Raw genomic sequence first — 21,325 nt, 5'->3', positions numbered from 1 at the left:
CTGACCACATCCCTTCCTCCTGTGCAGAAAATGGCTGCATTTTAGGGGCTGGGCTTGCCGGCCTCACCCACAGCACCCAAACGCTCACTGAGGGCAGCGCGGTCTGCCAGGGGCAGGGGAAGAGCCGGGCACACCTTGCTGTTTACAGAAGGGGCTGTAAGCAGGCAGAGTCCGCACACACCCCTCCTCACCTCCGCTGCTATAAAAAGCAGGCAGGGCTGTGGCCGAGACGCCCGGGTACCACCCCAAATTCCTGCCTGGGCAGGGCTCCGGGCCGAGGCGTTGGAGGAAGGAAGGGCTGGGGAGGGAAGCAGAGCTCGTTCCGTGGCTGCTGCGTGCGGCAAGGCCGCGGCCACGCTCTCGGGGCACTCCTCAGAAATTTCATCAAGCCCCAAGAGATGAACAAAGAGCTCCTTCCAGCTTGCTGCAAAACCTGTTCAACCAAGCCGATGCAAAGATAAGAAAAGCAGGTCGCTGTTGAGGCGTAATGTGCAGGAGCTGACGAGCCGTGGGCTCTCCTTGATGGCAGGGCTGGGTGGCACCGGGCGGCCCCGCGGTGCTGCTCTGCGGGGACGAAGCACATGGAGAAATCCAGCACTGTGCTTGGGCTGGGAGAGAGACTGAGAAACTATACAGCCCAGAAGACGGTCAGCAACACTTGCTCCTTATCTGCTGTACACCGAAGAAATCTTTCTGAAATCTCAGAGCATCAATTAAAGCCTTGGCTGCCGCATCCCAGCACCCGCCCAGCTCTCAGCAGGTTCGTGCGAGGCAGCCCTGAGCCACACACGGCCCCAAGTCAAAACTGCAAACATTTCCTTAAGCAATTTGCACATCTTAAAAATAAAATCCTTTATTGATAATATGAATGTTTAACATGTTTAATGCCGTCAGCTATAAAAATGATTAAAGAGTTCAGCTTGGTACATTTGGCTTTACAAATTTACAAGTGTTAATGAATTAATACTAGTGTGTACGTTTTGCACTTCATTATACTCCATTAGCCAGTGACAAACTCTGCAACAATTTCTGCTTGTAACAGATGTGAATTATAGAAGAAATATTTAGTTGCTTTCACACAGAATCTACATCAACAGTTAAATACTACCTCTAAATGTCTTACTGTATTAGTTGGATCCATTTTAATATCTTGTGCTTAGTTTCTCTCAGAAGATAGGCTACTAGCAAAAATACATTCTTTTGCATACCCCCTTCCCATATTATATTTTAGAAGAACCAGTACTCAGTGCATTTCCTAATAAACTTCATCATAGCATCTCTCTCTCTAGAGCTATTGATAAGGAAAGGGGATAATACAATTTAGATTAATGTAAAAGCAAAGAAACACGTTAAAGCAGTGTATACAAAAGCCTCACTTTTGAATCGGCAGTGATACGTGGGCCTAAATTCATCTGCCCATCGGTTTTTAGAATTACTCTCATCAAGAGAAAAAATCTGCTATGAAAACTTACAAAAGTAATAAATGTGCTTCCCTAAAAGCCACTGCCCACTTATCTCCAGGCTGCCCGTCTTCCTACCGTTAGCACGTAGCCCCTTCCAATGGGTTAGGAACCATGGCACGTAACACCACAGTTTAAAAGGCTACTAAAAGGTTTGTAAAAACCTCTTGTTCTAGCCTAAGTATCTGCCTGCACTGGAGAGACCAGCAGGGGCACTTCAGACAACGGCCACGCCAAAGCAGCACAAGCGCTGCGATGCCACCAGGTGAAGGAGCTTCCAGGCCACGTCCAGCACCGCATCCTCCCGGCAGCCACAGGGCTCTTTCCTCCAGTGAAGTGGGATGTGCTTTGTTTAATTAAATATTCAAAAACGATGAAGGAGAAAGCATCGCTGGCAGTGGGAAACTACAGTGTGTAACTTGACACTGCTGAGAGGGAAATGCTGAGCGTTTCTAAGTTTAGGATCAGCTCAGATACAACACCTGAGATAATTAACTCAGGGTTGGGCTCTCAGCCTCTACCACTGATCTGTGGTACGTTTGTCTTGGACTTCTTACCACGATGACTCAGAAAACCAACCCTGCCGTGCTGGGGACTGATGGGCAGCACAGGCAGAGCATGGCAGTGAGGACTACACTTCTCGTACCAAACGTTTCTGCACTGGAATCCATTGCCTCTCCCCTTTTGGGCCCAAATAACTTTTCCTATATAGGATTTGCCTCAAACTTAGGCAATCCCTTGCTGTGATTTTTTTTTCCAGTCTCAAAGAATTCCCTTGTTTTCTTAATATTAGGAAGAAGCTCAAGAATAGAGATTTTCATAACGTGTTGTATGTTTAATAGGTACGTGTGTGAAACTACCTAAACACACATACACAGTCAATTACGTATGACAGCAATGATTTGGTTCTCTATTTGTAGCAGCCAGTGAAAGCCAACAAGATCCCATAACTAGTGTGTAAAATCCATGTCAGCTGGACACCATTGATGCAAGTGATGAATAAAATTATTGCTTTTGTGGATAGTAGAAGATCCTGTCTTACTGTTGCAAAGGAAACTGCATCCTATGGACTAGTGTTTTGTTTTTCAAGTAATAGCAAGATCTTTGTCAAGTAGTAGCAAGATCCTTTTCTCAGAAGTTCTACACACAACAGTAGAATGCTTGAGGAACTTGAAAATAAAAAGGTGACACACCAGAAACTAGTCTAGCCATTTAAAGCACCCAGGCATCTCTACAGGATGTGCTATAGGAAACAAACAAACAAAAAACCTGCTGGGTCAACGAATATTGAAAGCAGAGTAATCTGGGCAAGCCACATTACTGCTACATTTCACACCAAGGAACTTGTGTATGCTTCCTAAAATACCCAGGAGCCAAGACCTAAAGGACAAAGTGTGGCTGGCTGCAGTCTGGTGGTCACTTTACAGAATTGGTAGCACATTTGCTAACTCACTTTAGCAAACGGAAAGAATTAAAAAGAAAAACAGTGTTGTTTTTAACATTCATGACTCAGAGAAGAATTTCTTTCTGCAGCTAGATGGTCCCCCTCCTCACCCTTTTCGGAGAATCACATTCATATTGCAGGCTTAGTTCAGGCACTTTATATAAAATGTTCATCTGGAGTAAAAAGTCTGCAAAAGTTATTTCTGCATAATTTAAAAGTAGCATTTCAGTCCCATTTTAGTTTGATAGATAGGTCCCAGTTCATGATTATGGTTCCTGTTCTTGATTTGATTTGACTGTTGCCATGAGACATTTTGAGGCTACTGTATAGCTGTAGTTAGGGTTTCTTCATAAACAAAAATAATTTTCCTACCTATTAAAAAAGGAAAATATACTAAATGCTTTATACAGACAGATTCTGCTACTATGGAAATAAATAACATGGAGTGGAAAACCAGTGCCTTAGCTCTAGGACGCTAAGCCATGGAATGTCACATTCACATTTTCTGGAGACTAGCTGCTGGTTGGCAGGAGTATCTCCATGTCTTTGCCGTTTGACACTACAGTATTGGTAGAGCAGCTACTTGCCACGTCCATGGGGGCACCCAGAGAAGATGCCTGAGAGGAGGTTTTGGTGAGCGGAGCAGGAGCAGCGGGCGACTGAGCGAGGCCAGGTTTCTTTGGAGGAATGGGTGGAGGGTTCCCTCTTTCTGCTCTAGGAATGGTTGGTGACTTAATCCCAGGAGACAACGGGCTTAGTGGACTGGAAACCTTGCCAGGGCTCGGAGAATGACCAGATTCATTTTTTTGGGCTCACGGCATTTGCCAGATTTCGGTAGTCTGTGCCAAAAGGTGAGCTATTAGGGGAGACAGGTTTAATCGCTCCCTGCTGGCTGGTGAATCTGGAAAGGACCTGAGTGACTGTATTGCGTGCTAACTGCTTGGCTGCTGAGTTATCTGCTAGAGTAGGAGACAAATCCCTTGACGGTGGGCTCTGCAAGCCACTTGACTGATGGTCCTGTTCAGCTTGAGACTGGAATTTGTGCCGAGCTGCGTGGAAACGTTGATTGATCCCCACCTGGTAGGATGACTGATACCCAGGGCTGCTCGCTGAAGCTCCCACTAAGCGTTTAGTCAGAACTGGTGAGGAGCAGGGCGAAGGTGTTAGCGAGGAGGCAGCTGTGCTGCTGGGAGACAGGGAGACCCCACTAGAAGGGAGCTGGGACATCAGATGCACTGGTGACTCTGTTCTTACAGGAGAACTTCCATTTTCCACTGTGTTTTCTGGTGTTGCACCAGCAGATTTCTCCTTCTGAGCCTGGCTCTCTGCTGCGTTTGTCTGCAGCAGCTCACCACCCGTTTGCATGTCTGTATTGCAATGGCCATTGGATTTTGCATAGGAATGCGTAGGTGTAGTAGGGCTGGGGAACACGGCATGCACAGCTTTGCTTGTGCTGGCAGGATTTGCTCGGTCTGCTTGGGGACACTCCGTCTGGCAAGACACAGACTTCACTGTGGGACTGTCAGTAGCGACTCCTCTGGACATCACCGAGGGGCTTGGCTGCAAAGGCTCAGCAGGACTGTGCTCCTGGCAAGCAGCCTCCAGCTCCTTCAGGGCTTTCTTCAAACATTCCACCTCTTCTTTCAGTGCTTTTGTACGGTTTTCTTCTCTGTTCAGCTTGGCTTTCAGCTGCTCTCTTTCAATGTCAAACTCCGAGAGCTGCTTTTCTACTTGTGCTTCCATCTGCAAACCCCGCTTCCTCTTGGATGCCAGCTCCTCCTCCAGTTTACTCACCTTACTCTTCTCTTTTTCCAATTTCAAGCTCAATTCTGCTGTCTTCTGACCCTCTTCTGCTGCTTTGGCAGTGGCTTTCTTGCACTCTACTACAAGCACGGAAGACAGCTGCTTGTGGCGAGCCCTTTCTTCCTCCAACTGGCTTGAGAGCTTCTTCTGTTCTTTTTCAAACTTTTTCACTTGGGATTTTTCAAACTCCAGCTAGAAGATAACAAAGAAGAGCTGTAAAGGAGCCACGAGACCTCCTGAAAGACAACGACGTGTAGCACCCCAAAAGCTAATGGGGTTACTATACACCTTGGAGACATTCCCCAGTAAAAGACGGCAATGCCTAAGACAAAGAACGAGGTTTTTGCCCCAGGTGTCTGCAAGACAGTCCTGTATGACAGGCAACTCAGTTCACATCTATTACGAGTTATTACTTATGAGTAGTTACACCACGTATGATATTCACTTGGCACTTTGTGGGCTATACAATATGCCACGCACTGATTGAACAGGTGATCTGAGCAAAAATCTCCTTCCACCTCATTTACTACTTTGTTGGTTTGCCTTTTAAAGGCATCGGGCTTTGAAATGCTGATACATTACATGTGTTCATTAAAGTCTGCAGCAATTGAGTAAGAGAAAACAGCAGCTTAAATATTTATTATAATCCCTGAGCAATCACACCGGGAGACCTTTCATGACGACTTATTCTGATTTTCGAGTGCTAGGAAGCGTTATCACTTGTAAGCGCAGCCCTGCTCTTGAGAACTTCTCAGATTTCAGGCCAAAGAAAGATTTCAAAGCATTCGTCTATTAATGCTTTAACCACCATTCATCTTCAAAAAAAAAATATCAGAGAAATGAGGTTGTTTTTCACATCAAAATGAAAAAAAAGCAGGAGAGCCTTACAGAGGAGCGAGGCCCCTGATACTCGTTAGATGTGGAGGTGTGATCCAACGCTCAGCACCCTGCCTGAGCACCCGGGGCCCCGGGTTTCCGTGGGCTGGGTAATCAGCAGCTACCGAGGCGCAGCGTACCTGCTGGGTGAGCCGCTCCCGCTCCTTCTCCAGCATGTAGGTCACATCATCCCCCTCCGCCGTGTCCTGGGCGTGACGCTGCCTCTCCTCCTCAAGGTCCAGGATCACCTGCCAAAGACACTCGGGTCACTGCAGCCCCCAGCCGCACACCACCCAAAGCCAAGTGACACGGGAGTGCGACCACTGCAGCCTGACACCCAAATTCAACCCAAAAATCAGATAAAAGCAGCTTTTGGACGAGTTACACTGTGTTGTTATTTGGTATAGTTGAGCCAGGTTGTGAAAGGAGCCAGAGAATGTCACCCTTCCCAAATGGCTTTATTACCCAGTAGCCAAAATTTGCGCTTTTCCTCCCAGCTGCAAACGGCCTCGAGAAGTTCCCATCAGCTGCCACTGGCAGCAGGGTGCCCTCATCAGAGTTTCCTGGCAGGACCTCTAGCACCAGAGCCAGCAGAGCAAATGCTCTGCCTCAGGCAGGATGCACCCAGGCGAGGCAGGGTGTTACAGTCGCAGCGATGGGCCGCGCTACGGCTCCAGCACTAATTCACGCCCAGACTTCTCCTTCAGTTTCTTACAGGAGATTTGAGGACTGCGGTGCAAAGTTTATTTTAAAGAGCATTAATTTGTTCTTCCACTTAAGAACAAGATGAGCTCTTGAAATGAAACTGCTTGCCATAAGGACCCAGTTAAGGAGCTCCTTCAGTTTTCATGCTGAATTACATGAATAATTGAAATTCTATTAACTCAACAAGAAAAGCCAAATAAGGCAGAGTCTCTCGGGGGGAGCTTGCACCTCACCTCCAGAACTCTAGGACTTTCCTAAAACACACTTACCAGGGATTTAGTGGCTTCTCAGTTTTCCTGCAATTTAAGCTTCCAAACAATGCTTAACTATTTCTAGGTACCCAGGGAACCTCTTTATAAGAGTGACAGAAACCTCTTTAGAAGGAAACCTCTTCACAAGGGCGACAGAAATGTTTCACACCCTTCACAGCCTGAAAGAACAGCCTTGCTCGTCCCCATCAGCAGATGACATGAAAATAAACTTCAAACCATGCACTGATGAGCAGTGGAACAGAGGGTTCAACTTTGAGCCTTTTGATTAGAAATAAAATGTGACTACTCGCATTTGGTATCTTCGTATTTGATTGTGTAAGCTTTAATCAAAGCAGGAGTGACATCTGGAGAAAACAAGAAACCACACCCAAGATGGTAGTGGCTCAGGCGCAGGCAGTAGCCAAAAATATTCTTAAATGTGACATTATAAAAGCTGGCCTCTGGATACCAGTCTGCCACTGATGCAAGTAAAAGCCAGTAAAGGCAAAAATCCCAGCTACTTTTTTAGGTGGAGCAGAAGTTTGTGAAGAGGTTGAGGTATGGTGCTGCAGTGCAGGTGGTTCGAGACTCGGGAGGGCTCCTCCCAGCCGCGGATCCCAGCGATGTGCTCCTGGACAATTACTCTGTGCTCTGACTATACAGGAGGGACAAGTATTTTAATCATTTCGGCTTGTCAAATTTACTGCGGGACACAAAGAGCTCCATGTAAACACACAGGTTTTTTGTTTGTTTTTTTTAAAAAAACTAAGCAGTTACATAAAGAGAAGCTGTTGTAGCAAGCCTAAGAAGCTGAGGTCAGCGGACTCTTGCTCTCAGACTTGTGTGCGGGTTTATGCTCCCCTAGCAAATGGAGATATGTATGGCAGGTGAGCAAACCTCTGAGGAAGTACAGTCTGACATGTGGCCCAGGCACTTCACTGGTATCACTGTATGTTCAAGCTACATATGAAGAATAATAGATAATCCATTAAAGAGGCCAAGTTTTGGTCAAGCCCTATTTTGTTAGAAAAGCCCAGCTTCCAGGGGTGCACTGCCATAACTACCTGGTGCCAGCTCTTTCTGAGATAAACAGGGATATGTTTGCTGACAATTCAACCTTCCAGAAACGCACTCTTACCCTTTAGTAAGTACCATACCTCCCAGCTGTGGATAAACTACTTCCTTTCCTGTGTCCCCTAATAAAGACACCTTGTTTGCCTTTCAAATTTCAAACTGACAAGCCTAACAGTTGCATCATATTGAGTGACATGAAGTTTAAATAAAGGTGAAAAGTCCTTTCAGCTACCAAAACTCAAGGCGTTTAAGAGTTTTCATTTAAGTCGACGTACTTTCAAAATGTAACTGTTAAATTCTGAATAGCTTATTTGAGGAAAAACTTACCTTTCTGTGTCTGCTTTCTGCAGCAGCTAGTTGGGATAACATTCTTTCCTGCATATTCTTGCAATGTTTCATCACCACTTTCAAAATAGATAAGGGATTGGAGCATACTGGCTGCTTTTCACCATGATTCCCCTCTTTCAGGGTCTCAAAATCTCTTTGCAAAGCCATCAATGGATCACTGATGTTGTACTTTCCATAGCGCTCCTCAATGAAGGTGTCTCTACGCTGGGCCTGCGATAAAATAAAACGAATTTGCATTTCAACATACTTAAAATACAAAACTAGCTAAAAAGAAGAAAACGGTTCATCGTTAATAACCCCTTCCCCAATTTTCCACTTATAGAAATCTGACAGAGCCTGATACGTAACCTACCACCTGCTGTAAGTGTATTTAGGGAGGAAAACACATGCAAACCAGAAAGAGAAGAGAAGGAAGTCTGGCTTAAAAACCCTTCAGAGCACACAGCCCAACACCCTCGTACCGCAGCCACCTGCCTCCATTCCTCCCCTGCAGAAGGTAAATATCAGGTCCTGCTCGCCGACAGCTCCGAGCATTTACACGTTGGGGGTGAGAGCAGTCGTGCGTTGGTTTGCTTCGTTACGTCACCATCAAAGAATTTCATGTTGAGCAATTAAAGAGTTTTCTACTCTCACAATAACCTAGAAAGCTGTAAATTGTTAATGAAATCCTTTCTAATCTCCTCCAGACTAAACAAAGCTTAGTGGCTCGAGGAGCGAGATAGGAACACTTGGGTTTCTTTTGGTGACACGTAAGGATTCAAGGAGCTCACACTTCCTAAGCTTTACATTTCCTACATCTACAGCCCTCCCTTCCAGCTGGAAAGCTGGTGGTTAGGATGCTAGGGCCTTACCCTACTGACTGACTACTGGGCAGTCCTAAAAACCAAACCAAACCTTTGTGAACACACAGATGTAAATAAATAAATAAATAAATCTTTACTCAAATAGCTGATGGAGACTTTTTGGTCCTGCCTATATCCCAGGACAGAACCATGGGATTAGCGTGGAAAAAACATGCCAAAGTTGAGCACTGCCCTCAAAAGGGGGAAGCGTGTGGGTTACGTTCCAGAGGCACAAAAAGCCCCTTTCCTTCCACATCTCCTCCATGACCCAACCCAGAGACAGCTGTCCGAGGATAGGGACCTGGAGTTGCATTTTAACCCCTACAGCACAAAAATCCAGAGGAACATTTGGCTCTGCCATAGCCCTGCTGCCTTCCCGGGAAAGGTGGGCACGGCTGGGTGCCACACGCGCTTGGGCAGAGCTGGAGATATTGTTGTGTGTGTTTAGAAAAAAGAGGAAGGAAAGGATCAGCCCTGGAAACGGGAGGGCAGCCTTGGATAATAAGCCACCCATGGCTTAATGAATCACAGGAAAAACTACAGACTTTTTTTTTTGTGGCAGGGCGGGGAACTTCAGCTCTTCCGAAGTATTTATAAAAAGTGACTCAACCCGACCTCGCTGCAAGCGCGCAGGGCACTTCTAAGTGACTCAGACATTAAAAAGGCTTCGAATACAGAGCTGGACATTCATCCAGCTGCCAAAATGCTTTCAGACGAGCTGCTCCTCCCCGGGGCCAAACCCGCCTGCTGGTGGGCACCGCACGGCCGCAGGAAAACACCGGAGAGACCCCTCGGCACGGTGCGCGCAGGGGGGAGGACGTTTGGGGAGCTCCCTGCCAGGCTGCTGCTTTCTAATAAAAGCCCAAAGAGCTGGGATTTATCACCAGCTAAGTTCACACCCCCTGTGTATAACCTCTGGCTTTCTGCAGGCGCTGACACAAGTCGTGGTTCTCCCTCGCTTCCAGGCAGCTCCGGGCTCAGCCGGGCTGTGCCAGGGAGGTTTGCTTCTTGCCTGGGAAAGAACGAGAAGTTTTTCCTTGCTGCTCTGCAATTAAGTGTTTTCCTGCACCAGCAGGACAAACAGATGAGCCTATCATAACAGTAGGAGCTTGGTGAAGTCCAGCTATTCCTCTGTAGTAGCCAGCGCAGCGTAAACATTTAATTAAAGCTGTCTAGACTAGGAAAAGTCTTAAACAGCCCGTCCTACACAGACTGCAATGAGTTTACAAAACGAAATCCGCTGCTCGGGCATCCGGGCCGCCACACACCAGGAACACAGGCACCGACCTGCAGCCTGCCTGCGACACCCCCGTGCCATGGGGCTGCCACCACTGCACCCGCTCGGGACGGGCGCGCACACGTGGGGCTTCCCCTGCCCGATGCTGCTCACCCCGGCACCTTTTCAGCTCCATTTCCCCCAGCTATGTTGGGGATGACACAAACAGCTCCAGCAGTTTGGGTTTTGTCCCGGCTGAACAGGAATCCGGGTATCAATGCAGTTTTTGTTCAGCTTTCGGAAGAGAAGCAACTCAATGAGGCAAGAGAAATATTCTGTTGCTGAGCCCAGCATGGAAGAAAAATCAACCTAGATGTCAGCTCCCAGTATCAACCTGGTGTAACATACAAAGATTGAGCCTCAGTAATAAACAAACAGCATTACAAGAAGCATTGCTAACCCAGCAGCAGAAAATCGAGTCTGGAAAAGCCGAGATGATGTGCATACACCCCACAAGATCGCTGCTCTTCGGAAGGTGATGCAATTTTCTACACTTAGAAGTTCCTCTAATTCAGTACCTTCATCTCCACCATCTCAGACGTGGAAACTTATCAAAAAAATTCAAACTCTGGAAGCAGCTATAAATGGACTATTTGGCAATTTTGCGGAGGATTGTATTGCCAAGAGGAAGAGAGTTAACATTTAAGTCCGGGCAGCTCTTAAAACAAAGAAACAAACAAACAGAACCCCAAAGAGACAAAACCCCAGGCAGCAGCGATGCGAGTGAATTAAAACTGCTGATGATCAGAAGCAGGCACTGGGGGGGTCCCAGCCTAGGCTGGCCTTTAGCTCCTGCTCAGGTTGAAGACCACGGCCGGTCCCTTTTGGCAAGGGCTCCCGCTGACGTTTGGAGCAGAAGCAACATCTGACAGCGGTGAAGGGATGCTTCCTGCACAGATTTCAGACCGCAGAACTTCACTTGGTTAGGGCAAAGTGCTTCCTCCTGGGATTTCCACGCTGTGTCAGGCTGGATGTTTCCCATAATATGCTTTTTTTTTTTTTTTTTTTTTTTTTTTTAAGAATATTTCCTTTTATTGAAACCTTGTTTATGAGACGGCAGTTTCTCTCTGCCTTCAATAAGCTTCACAACTTGTTTTACTGGAACTTCGCATGGGGAATTTCCAGCACTTGCTTTAAGTGTTTTTCTGGACAGAAGGTGGAATATCGCTCTTCCCTGTAATTTTAGGGCTCGGGATTTAACCCTGGGCACAACACAAACACGGTGTTAATTAACCCGAGCTCCTGCGTATGCAGTTCTCTGCTAATAACATGCACAGAAGTTCCTCCTTTATGCTGCAGAGTGGTATAATCTGCAAATAGCTCCTTACCGCCTTCCACTTCCTCATCAGCTCCTTTCCCCAGAGCCAGATACCGGGAGCGAAGACACGCTGAAGTCACGGCCGCCAGCGAGAAGGGGATGGGGTGGGGACCCCTCGCTCTTTATCACTGAACAGGTTCTTTATCTCTGAGCTTTTTCTCCTACTTAATCGAGGGGCAGATGTTGTCTTTTGGAAGCTATGGTCTAAGCTTCGCTTCTAAACCCACTGCCCAGCGGACACGTCCTTTGGGGTGCATTAATTCTGCTTTATAGAGCGAATTACCGAATTCAGAAGCAAAGCAGCGAACGCCAGCTCCCACAAAACAGACAGCTCATTAGCACAAAAGACAGTTTCTGCTCCAAATTCGCTCGAGCCCTTAACATTAAAGGACACGCCAGGAAGCTGCTTCCTGTTTTCCAGAAGTGAACAGAACTTCAGTGCTAACACACAGAGAGCTCTGCTTTAACGAGCAGGGGGAAGGACCCCGGTGCTCTAGCACACCGACACGGCCGTATTTAAATATGGAATTGTTTTCAGTCATGGTGTGCTGCTTTAGAAAGCCAACCTATGTTTCATGCACGTAATCCTTTCTGCATGGCAGTAAGGAGTGAGAATCCAGCCCTTAGCATTATGCAACTCTGACAGCATCTGTTTTTTTGGATGATTTAAACACGATTATAACTACAGGAAAAGGAACACAATGAGAAACGAGATTTAGGGCCTGCTCCGAGGAGAACATTGAGATTTACGCAGCGGACAGGAAGCTCCTTTCGGGCAAAACAGCTTTTTTTTTTTTTTTCAATGGGGTTTTAAAATAGAGGAAGCAAAGCGGAGCACTGGAAAAGAATATTGTGAATATGGTAAGTTTGTTCACTTAGTCCTTCGTGCTAGAGCTTGGATTGCAGCAGCGCCGAGATCCGAACGGCCGGCAGCAGTCCGAGCAGGTACAGAGCTGGGACACGGAGATGATTCTCCCCGTCACAAAGGGCCAGCAGCACTCAATTAAAACAATGCAGAGGAAAAAAAAGCTGCAGAAGAACAGAGACGACAGCAAGGGCAAGTCATAATGAGGGAGAGGCATTCATTAGAGGTGACCTAACAACTGCTCTTTATAATCTGAACCCCAGCAGCTGACGGATGAAGCTCGGGAGCCGCAGAGGGATGGACGCTGCCCTGGGTGCTGTGAGGAGATCCCAGCAGGGCGAGCAGGGACGAAGGGCAGGGGACTGGGGGCAGCCGAAGGGAAGGGTGGGCAGGGAAGGGGCAAAGCCGGCAGCCTCTGCACGGGCAGGCCCCACAGCTCTGCTTGGAGGCTTTGGAGCGGGACTGGTGCCAGCCAGCAAGTGGCCCGATACCACGAGGGAGCAGAAAACTATTTTAGGACTTGCAATCTGCATGCACAGATCCTCTCTGCTAAATGCCAGATGTTAAACGCGTTCCTTTAAGCACGCGGGAATATCAATTATTGCAGGCTGCACTACCGTCAAATCACAGCTTTACAAATTAAGGCAATCTTTTTCCACGCAGGTGCTTGTCCTTTCCTATAAGGTAACATCGGATCCGCTTCAGAAATCCCGAGGGGTCAGGAGCATTAAGTTGGAACTGGGTAGGCAAACCTCTGACCTTTCACCATTGCCATCTCGCTGTGTAATGTAACTGCAGGAGACAAACGCTGCTGTTGTGTGCTCCGGTTCCACGCCGCCTCCTCCCACGTTCGTCCACGCTTCGTGCAAAGCTATCGTGCCTCTGAAGAAAGCTGACTGCAGCCACAGAAATCACTCCTCAGCAGCCACAGAACACAGAGACAGCTGTGAGGCTATGGCCGGGTGACTTCTCCACGCACGAACCCAATGAATGCTTCTGCCAGCCCCCGATGTCCCCACTCCTCACGGCGCACGTCAGGGCTCGGCTGATCCAGCCTTAGAGGGCCTTTTCTTCATGGCAGCACTCTTACATTTACCAAAAGATGAGTAACCAGGTTAGCGAGGTGGGTTTGCCTTAAATTGCAGCCACACACACCAATATTCCGGCTGGGGAAGTCCTGGGAAGCTGTTACCACAGCTGCAGTGTGGCCAGGCTTTAACTGGGTGCTGGACACGTGCACGCAGCAAGGCCAGGGGGCTGCTGAGGCTCTGTCCAGCCACCACCAAAAGCTTTGTGGCTCCTGCTGTTCCCCTTTCCCCCAGGCACCGCACGGGCAATGCCAGGTCCTACCTGCAGCACACTGGCACTGCTGGACGTGGTGCTCGGCCACCAGCCCTGCACCCTCAGGAGACCCCAGGAGGCTGCACGTGGCCAGAGCCAGCTCCAGCTTCAGGCTCTTGCTGCTCTTTCCTGCTACCTTCAGCCTTCCTGGCATTCTCAGGATGAAAAAGGGGAAATAAAATAATAATAAAAAAGCACTACGTTTTGATTAGCTTGGTATTTCATACTCTGCGATTATCAAGCCGAGGTTACAGTTTCATTTAATTTCTTCTGAGCTACCCGTACCTGACAATCGATGTCAGAAGGGTACTTTAACCGCACGGAGCTCCTCGTGCGGGAGGGAATTGCAGGTTAAATTTCAACAGAGAAGATAATTGCATTGCACTACTGGAAGGTGCTCATAAAAAGCCCCTGGAACAGAGCTACATTCCTTTCCACTGGCCTCTCTGTGCCCCATGACACGCGTTTCACACTGCGCTATTCAAGCCATGCCTGGCCAGGAGCACGTTTCGGTGCCACGGCCAGAAAGCTGATCCCAGGAGAGGAGCCAAACCTCCACCCAGAGCCTCGTGCCAGGAGGGTAACAGCATCCCTCCAACAGACAAGAGATCGCCGACACCTGTACTTGACAGCCTCTCTCTTTCTCCCGTCAGAATACCTCCTTAATCACAGATTTAGGTCTTTTGGGTATTTCTCCTCCTGGGAAACCCAGAAGGAAGTTCAAGGCAAATGAGACTAGAGGAAAGCCATTTTTATCAGCCGTCGTGTAACAGCTCTGCAAACATCTGCTGCCAGAATCAGGGGCATAAAAACACACCGTAGTATCAGATTCTCTTTATGGGACCTCGTTATCTCCAGAGATCAGACAGTAACAAAGTTCACCACACAGGACTGCTCCCAGAACAGTTCAGAAGGCCAGAAGTGGAACCAAGAATTAGTGCCACGCAGCCTCCTGAGCGTACCAGGAAATACACCCAGCGTGTGCCCTGCCAAAGGCCTCGTACTAGCGTCCTCTGAGTGTCGTGGGCAATGCACAACACGGTAAAACACAGGTCACCACAGCCTGTATTTTGCTCTTACCGTACCTAAAGAATAGCAGCAAACTGCCAAGATCCATCTAATAAAAATATAAGGTCGCTGTAGCACCGTGATAGCAAAAGCAGAGTACTGCAAGCTGAAAGGAGCAGAGGGAAGCCAGGAGCCTTCTCGTGTCGAGGCCACAACAAATCACAAGCAGCACCAACTGGAAAAGTGCTCCGCAAGAGCTCAAACAGTCAGCATAAAGTCGACTGTGTGAAAACAATCAGCAGCTTTACACAAACCTATATGCTGGTACAGCAACTGCATCTGGTTCTAAGAGACGCGTGCCAATTCTCATCCTCCATCTGGATTCTGAATGTCGTCATTTTAACGAGCAAAACAGAAAGATTAACTGTTATTTGTATGAATGATACAAAAAAAAAGGCTTAGAAACTAGCCACTGGTCCAGCTTAGGAAAGGATTTGTGTATACTCAACTCCAAGCATTACTGAGCTATCTGTGTGTGTATATATATGACTACTAATGGGTCAAATCTGAAAAACACCTCGCTAATTTGTATGAGAACACTTTCATCTCATCACAGGCAACCTGACAGGGCAGGAAGGGCCACCCCTTGCAGAGGGCCCACCAAACACCCCACATTAACGCATGCCCTGCAGGAACACAGAGATGCGCCCTCCGATCCATACAGCCAAAGCACAGATGAAAATTAGCTTCTTCAGCACCCAACCGTTCCCCTATAGGCCCTGGAAATCCACAGAAATCACAGAGAATGGCTCAGAAAGCTCCCCACACCCAGGTTACAGCAGTTGAGGAGCGCCGTTCCATTGCTGTTACCCAGCAGCAGCCTGCCAGGGGGTGACTGAGGCAGGGGCACCAAGTGCTGGGGCAGGAAGGCTGAAATAGAAGCCCCTCGCCACGCAGAGCGACCAAACCTACTCCTAGGCACTACATCAGGTTTCCAAGCCACAGATACAACTTTTGGATGGGTCGGTTTCAGCTGGTAGCAGTTCCTCTGGAAGGTTACGGTACTGCTTGCGCCAGCAAAGGGAAGGAAAAGCAGGCGGGCACACAAGTCTGCTTCTCTCAGCAGCAGCAGCAGCTTACGGTGGCTTAGTTTAGCACAAAGCCGTGGCTGCTGCTTCCTTATTCCAGTGACGTTATTCTTGCTGAAGGACTAATCTGTGAACCCTCCTGGCGAGAAGATGTTCTGCTTTAAGAAGCCTTCCTTATTGAATAAGAACAGAACCAACAAAGGAAGTCTGGCAGACCTTCTTCATTTCTCAAGCACTCGGTTCCTTATCAGAGAGGATGGAAGCACACCCACAACTCCGCCTTTCAACTTTGGAATGTTTCTTGCAGAAAGCTTACAGCGACGGATTTGAGGACGTCGAGTGATACACAGCATTTATTACCTAACACCACCGATACTGACACAGGGTCCAGTACCAGTAATAAACCACTGCTCCCGAATTTCCCCCTTTGCAGAGCCTTTACCAGTCGTGTTGTTATTTTTGTCTCTTCTCGTGGTACTTACAACATACCTTTAAGGCTTCTATGACGAGATCTCTCGCTTCTAATTCTCCCTCAAGAATGCTAAACAGCGTCAGTAGTTCTGGTTTGCTGAGTTTTTCCAGATTCATCCTGAAAGCCTGAAAAATGGAATAAGGTTTATTAGGCACGTCTCTTGTCTGTTAAAATCAATACTCTAAGTTACGCCGTCTAATCTCTATGTAACTTCAGCTTCCAGTTCCTCAGATTGCCGTGGGGTGGGGGGGAAGGAAGGGGAGAATGCATAATGCAAACGTCCTCTCTGTAGCTCCCCAGACCAGTTGTAGGGAGTCATTTTTCACCTTTTCCCCAAGGGTCACCAGCAGATGCAGGCCCAGATGGCGCAGGGTTAATGTGACAGCACGACACTCGCCACGAGGTAGCCAGCCAGCAGGAGGGAGGCAAAGCAGGGCTATTTAAGGCCGTGCTCCAGCAGGTAGCAGCTCTGGGTGACCCAGCTGCAGCATCACGCTGAGGAGCAGGGCTGAAGGCAGCCCAGGCCAGGCCACCTCACAAATCCCATGGCAAAGTTTGTGTTTCGGTGCTGCAGCGCGTTCCCCGGCAAGGCCATTACGCATCGCAGTGGAACGGGCCCAAACCACTTTACAAACGAAAAAAAAAAATCAATGCCACGAAGAATACACACTTAATTACTGTTCTTTGAAGCCGTTTCAATATCGGCATCATTTATTAAGTATAATTTTACTGCTCGCACAAGAACGGAGATCCATCGCCTGAGCTCCCCGTCCAGCAAGCTGCTTCTGCCCTGCCAGTGCACCTAACACTGCCTCGTTATAAGCCCCTACGTTACCTTATTTTATTACAACAGCAAGCATTTCAAGCACTAAACCCTCGTCTCTGATGGAAATACACCTCCTGATAATACAGCCTCACGCTCCGTACAACAACCAAGCATGCCTTTTCTGAGCCCACGCCACATCCATCCATTGCCACCCTCCAAATCCATCAGGAAACGCCAGTGGACGAGGCAGCTGCTCACAGATCCCCAACTCCAATGGCAAGTGATAAAGGATGAGCTTCGCCTTTACTAGAGAAGCCTCCCCAGCTCCAACGTTCAACCAAACTCCACTTTTTCGGAAGTCGCTGCTGCTTCCCAGGGATTTGCATAACTGTGCCTCTGGAGAATTATGCACAAACGCAAGTTCTGTCTTGCTCACGCCAAAGCAGTTTTCCAGTTGCTGGGAACAGAAAGTTCTGCTTGCAGAGAGCAGCAAGTCGCCTTCACGCGGCAAGAGAAATTACAAACCTACTTTGTGTCCCTTCGGCTAATTAGGGGGGTTTCTCACCACGCAGGCACGTTCCTGCTCCAGGCAGTGCCCTGCGTGAAGTTGTGCAGGACAGCAGCGCTTCTTAGTGACTTTTTCAGATGGGGCTGCCCAGCGAAACTTCACTGGAAACCTCCTGAGGTGCCGGGGGGGCTCTGAAACCAACCCCAAGCGGACACCAACAGGAGCCTGCGAGCGCCGTGCGCTGCTGCAGACCCACTCAGCTATCCTCAGGAGGACAGCACAGGGCTGGGCGCTCGGCAATCCCGTGTGTACCCCCCAGAGCTGCCCGACCAGGAGCTGGTGATGCCGTGGAGAACTCAGCACAGCGACCCAAGGCGCGTTTTGGTGGCCCTTTACCCCTGACACCGCACCCCATGCACCCGGTCACCTCCTGGGGCACGGAGGCAGCTTTCCAACAGCCCTTCTTACCCCGGGGAGCACAGCAAGCAGCAAATTAACGTTAAAACGTTAACGACAGCCTCTTGGGGGACGCTTGGTGTCGCCGTGACACCCCAAAACCCCACGGAACCACGGCCCTGCCCTGCACGGTGCCTCCCAGCCACCTGTCACGGGGCTGTGCGGGGACACCCAGCGCCGGGACAGCTCCTGGGGGAGGGGAGGGGAGGGGAGGGGGACACCCCCTGGGCCGGGGCACCGGGGAGGCACCGGGGGGTCACCGAGCATCCACCCCCGGTCCTGCCAGTCCCGGTTCCCCGCCCCTGCTCCTTCCCGGACCCCCCCCCCCCCCCCCCCCCCCCCCCCGGTAAATCAGAGCCCTCCCAGCGCCCTGCCCTGCCCCCGACCCCATTTACCGAGCCCCTCACCGAGGCTCCTGCCACCTCCCCGAGCCAGCCCCGGGAGCCGCGGTTTGACCCCCCCGGGATGAGGCCCAGAGGCTCCCGGTGCCCCCCGCAGCCCCCCGGGGCCGCCCCCGCTCCCCCCGCCCCGGGCCGGGCCCCTCGGAGCGAGCCCCTCCCCGCCCCCCCCCCCCCTCCGGTACCGACCTGGCCCCGGCCCCGCCGCCGCCGCCGCCGCCCCTACCGCGCCGCTCCGCTCCCCATGCAGCCGCCCCGCCCCCTGCCCCGCTGACGGACAGCCCGCCCGCCAATCGCAGCCGCCGCCCGGCCCTCCCGCCGCCCAATCGGCCGCGGGGGAGGCGGGGAGTGGGCGGGGTCCGGGAGGTGGAGGGGGAGGAGGCGGCCAATCAGGGGGAGGGGGTGGGGCGAAGGGGCGGGGCGCGGGCTGAAAATCCCTTTTGTTTGCGGCGGCGGCGGCGGGGAGAGCGGGCGGCTATGATTGGAGCGTCACTTCCGGTGCGGGAAGGGCTGGGCCGCGCCTCGGGGGCGGGGCCATGACAACAATAGGCGGGGCCTAAGCCTATAGAGGCCACGCCCCCCAGTTAGGCCACGCCCCCTCCCCCGGTACGGCCCCGCCTGGGGGTCCCGGGGCGGTCCCGGGGCAGCCCCGAGCTGGGAGAAAGAAAAGAGAAAGAAAAGAGAAAGAAAAGAGAAAGAAAAGAGAAAGAAAAGAGAAAGAAAAGAGAAAGAAAAGAGAAAGAAAAGAGAAAGAAAAGAGAAAGAAAAGAGAAAGAAAAGAGAAAGAAAAGAGAAAGAAAAGAGAAAGAAAAGAGAAAGAAAAGAGAAAGAAAAGAGAAAGAAAAGAGAAAGAAAAGAGAAAGAAAAGAGAAAGAAAAGAGAAAGAAAAGAGAAAGAAAAGAGAAAGAAAAGAGAAAGAAAAGAGAAATTCACCAGGAGAAGCACTCCGGCAGCCGCTGCTTCAGTGGATGAATTTTCCAACAGTGCTTGAGCGCTTTGATAAGGAGCAGGACTTGGTTTGCTCCTCATTTCCCTCGCAAGGCACTGCTCTTACCTGGCCAGGGCGCACACAAGCTGCAAAGAGAAATTCGCTTGGAAACCTAACAGCAGAGCCCACGGCCTCGTTTTCCTTTAATTACCCCGTGCTGAGTGTGTTGGGAAATTGCTTTCTGACGGAAAATTGCTGCCACAGCTCTGGGACCCTGCTCGATGTCTTTGCTTCTGTAGCTGGGGGGCAGCGGGCAGCACGCGATCGCTTGCACGGCCGCGGGGTTTGGTCCTCGCCTCCTGTGTGAATCCGTCCTGCCACCACGGACGTGTGCTAGGCAACTGCAACTGGGGGTCATCTGTCAGTGGTGATTCTTGAAGAAATTACAGCAAAAAAAAAAAAAAAAAAAAAAAAAAACAACACCGAAAGCCCCAGGATGGGGTTTAATCATTTTGGCAAGGGACCATGCAAGGAAAATAAATCGCACTTTATCCAGAACTGGCTTGTGGAAATTGCATCAAAGAGAGGCTAGAGGCGAAACATCGTCAGCCAGCAGTGACAGCAGACTTATCTTAGATATACGCTTGCCAGAGGTGCCGTGACCCATGGTCTGAAAGCAGGCTGTCCTAGCGAGACGAGTCCAGCTCTGCTCAGCAACAAAACCAGGGGAGAGAATTCTGCGGTGGTCCTCCAGCTCGCGCTTTGCTGTTATAGAAGGCGTGTGTTAAATAAATTCATTCCAAATAGCAAAATAAGTTCGTAAGCATCAGCTCCGCGGCCAATCTGAAATTCCAGAAAGTTTCTTCCCGTTTGACTGAAGCACTTTGTGTTGGGATGAGCAGGGCTGGGGGTGACCGTACCAGCGCTGCGGTTTCCTGGCTCTGATTTTGTGAACATCTCCAATTCGTGGCCAGGCGGCTTCATCTCACTTTAAGCTGACAACAGGCTGTCTGGAGGGAGTTCACAACTGAGAGCAAGTCACATTTTTGTCACGTCCTGATGAGCACAAAAGCACACTTTGAGCCCCACAGGTTTGGTGTCAGAGGAGACCAGAAAACCCCAGTGCCCAAGGCCAGAGCAGTGGTGCCCACAGGTGCTTCTGTTACACAGAAGCCATTCAAACACCAAAAAAAAAAATCCTCCAAAAAACAAAAACTTCTTGCAAATTCCTGTTGTATTTCCCTTGCCCATCATCTCCTTGATGAACCAGTCCTAGCCTAGCTAGGACCTCTTCAGACACAAGCCTTGCTAATATCTTATCTGCATTTCTGCCCTTCTCTGCCTCTTTTCTAACTCAAGCAGAGCTCCCTCTGTGCAGAGTCGTGACTGATATTGCATACGGGACGTGAGATGCAAGATTCTAGCTTGTGTGCACACCTCATAGCTCATGCAGAGTACAGTTGGATGCATAAGCTAATTGCTAATGGTAAAACACTTGCAGAAGGGTTCTGCATCCTATTTGCAGGCCAAAACAATACAGAATAAGCTCCAATTTTCCCAACTGCCACAGGGTGAAAAATATATTGCTTTAAATCTGTCCTGGTCTCTTGATTAGATGAAGGCAAATTACATGTTTTTTCCACCAGTCTATTATTACAGCTTAAACCCTACACATTTTGCTGAATAGATCTGTTTTGCTCGCAGGAATAAACTTCCTTCTGTGGAAGGATAACAGCGTGATTGCATCCGACATCGCAATTTCGGAGCTATTTCTCCAATACCCCTTTTCACACTGATGGTGCAAGGCCCGTGGTTGCAGAGCAGCACACCCACAAGGGCACACTCAGTTTTCTTCCATCTCGGATGGAAGAACAGAGACCTTTGACTGCTCCAGCAGCATCCCCTGGGATTTCAGCGAGGGCAGGATCCCATCCGTGAGGGTCATGGGCCTGGGTCCTTCGTGCCTGGAGAGCACGCTGCATTTAAAGGATGTCATAAATAAGTGTGCAAACCACATTTCCACGCCGGAGGTGAGCACCCTGCTCCTGCCACTTCCCTGGCAGCAATAAGGGGGAGCCTGGCTTTGTGGCAAGGCCTT

General features: G+C 49.5%; 1 protein-coding gene across 1 annotated transcript; it reads right to left on the bottom strand.

The window, feature by feature from the left end:
• Nucleotides 1-827: 827 nt before the first annotated feature.
• CTTNBP2NL (CTTNBP2 N-terminal like) lies at nucleotides 828-18,514 on the bottom strand. The gene is given in 6 exon segments (XM_032203266.1): nucleotides 828-3,710; nucleotides 3,712-4,899; nucleotides 5,724-5,831; nucleotides 7,941-8,171; nucleotides 16,189-16,296; nucleotides 18,489-18,514. Coding segments are annotated over 5 exon segments (1,920 nt in total). The 5' UTR covers nucleotides 16,288-16,296; nucleotides 18,489-18,514; the 3' UTR covers nucleotides 828-3,416.
• Nucleotides 18,515-21,325: the final 2,811 nt, after the last annotated feature.

Source organism: Aythya fuligula, chromosome 25 (genome assembly GCF_009819795.1).
Source record: "Aythya fuligula isolate bAytFul2 chromosome 25, bAytFul2.pri, whole genome shotgun sequence".
NCBI classification, from domain to species: Eukaryota; Metazoa; Chordata; class Aves; order Anseriformes; family Anatidae; genus Aythya; species Aythya fuligula.
Note: the sequence above shows the minus strand (reverse complement) of the source record. Positions and strands in the feature narration are given on the sequence as shown.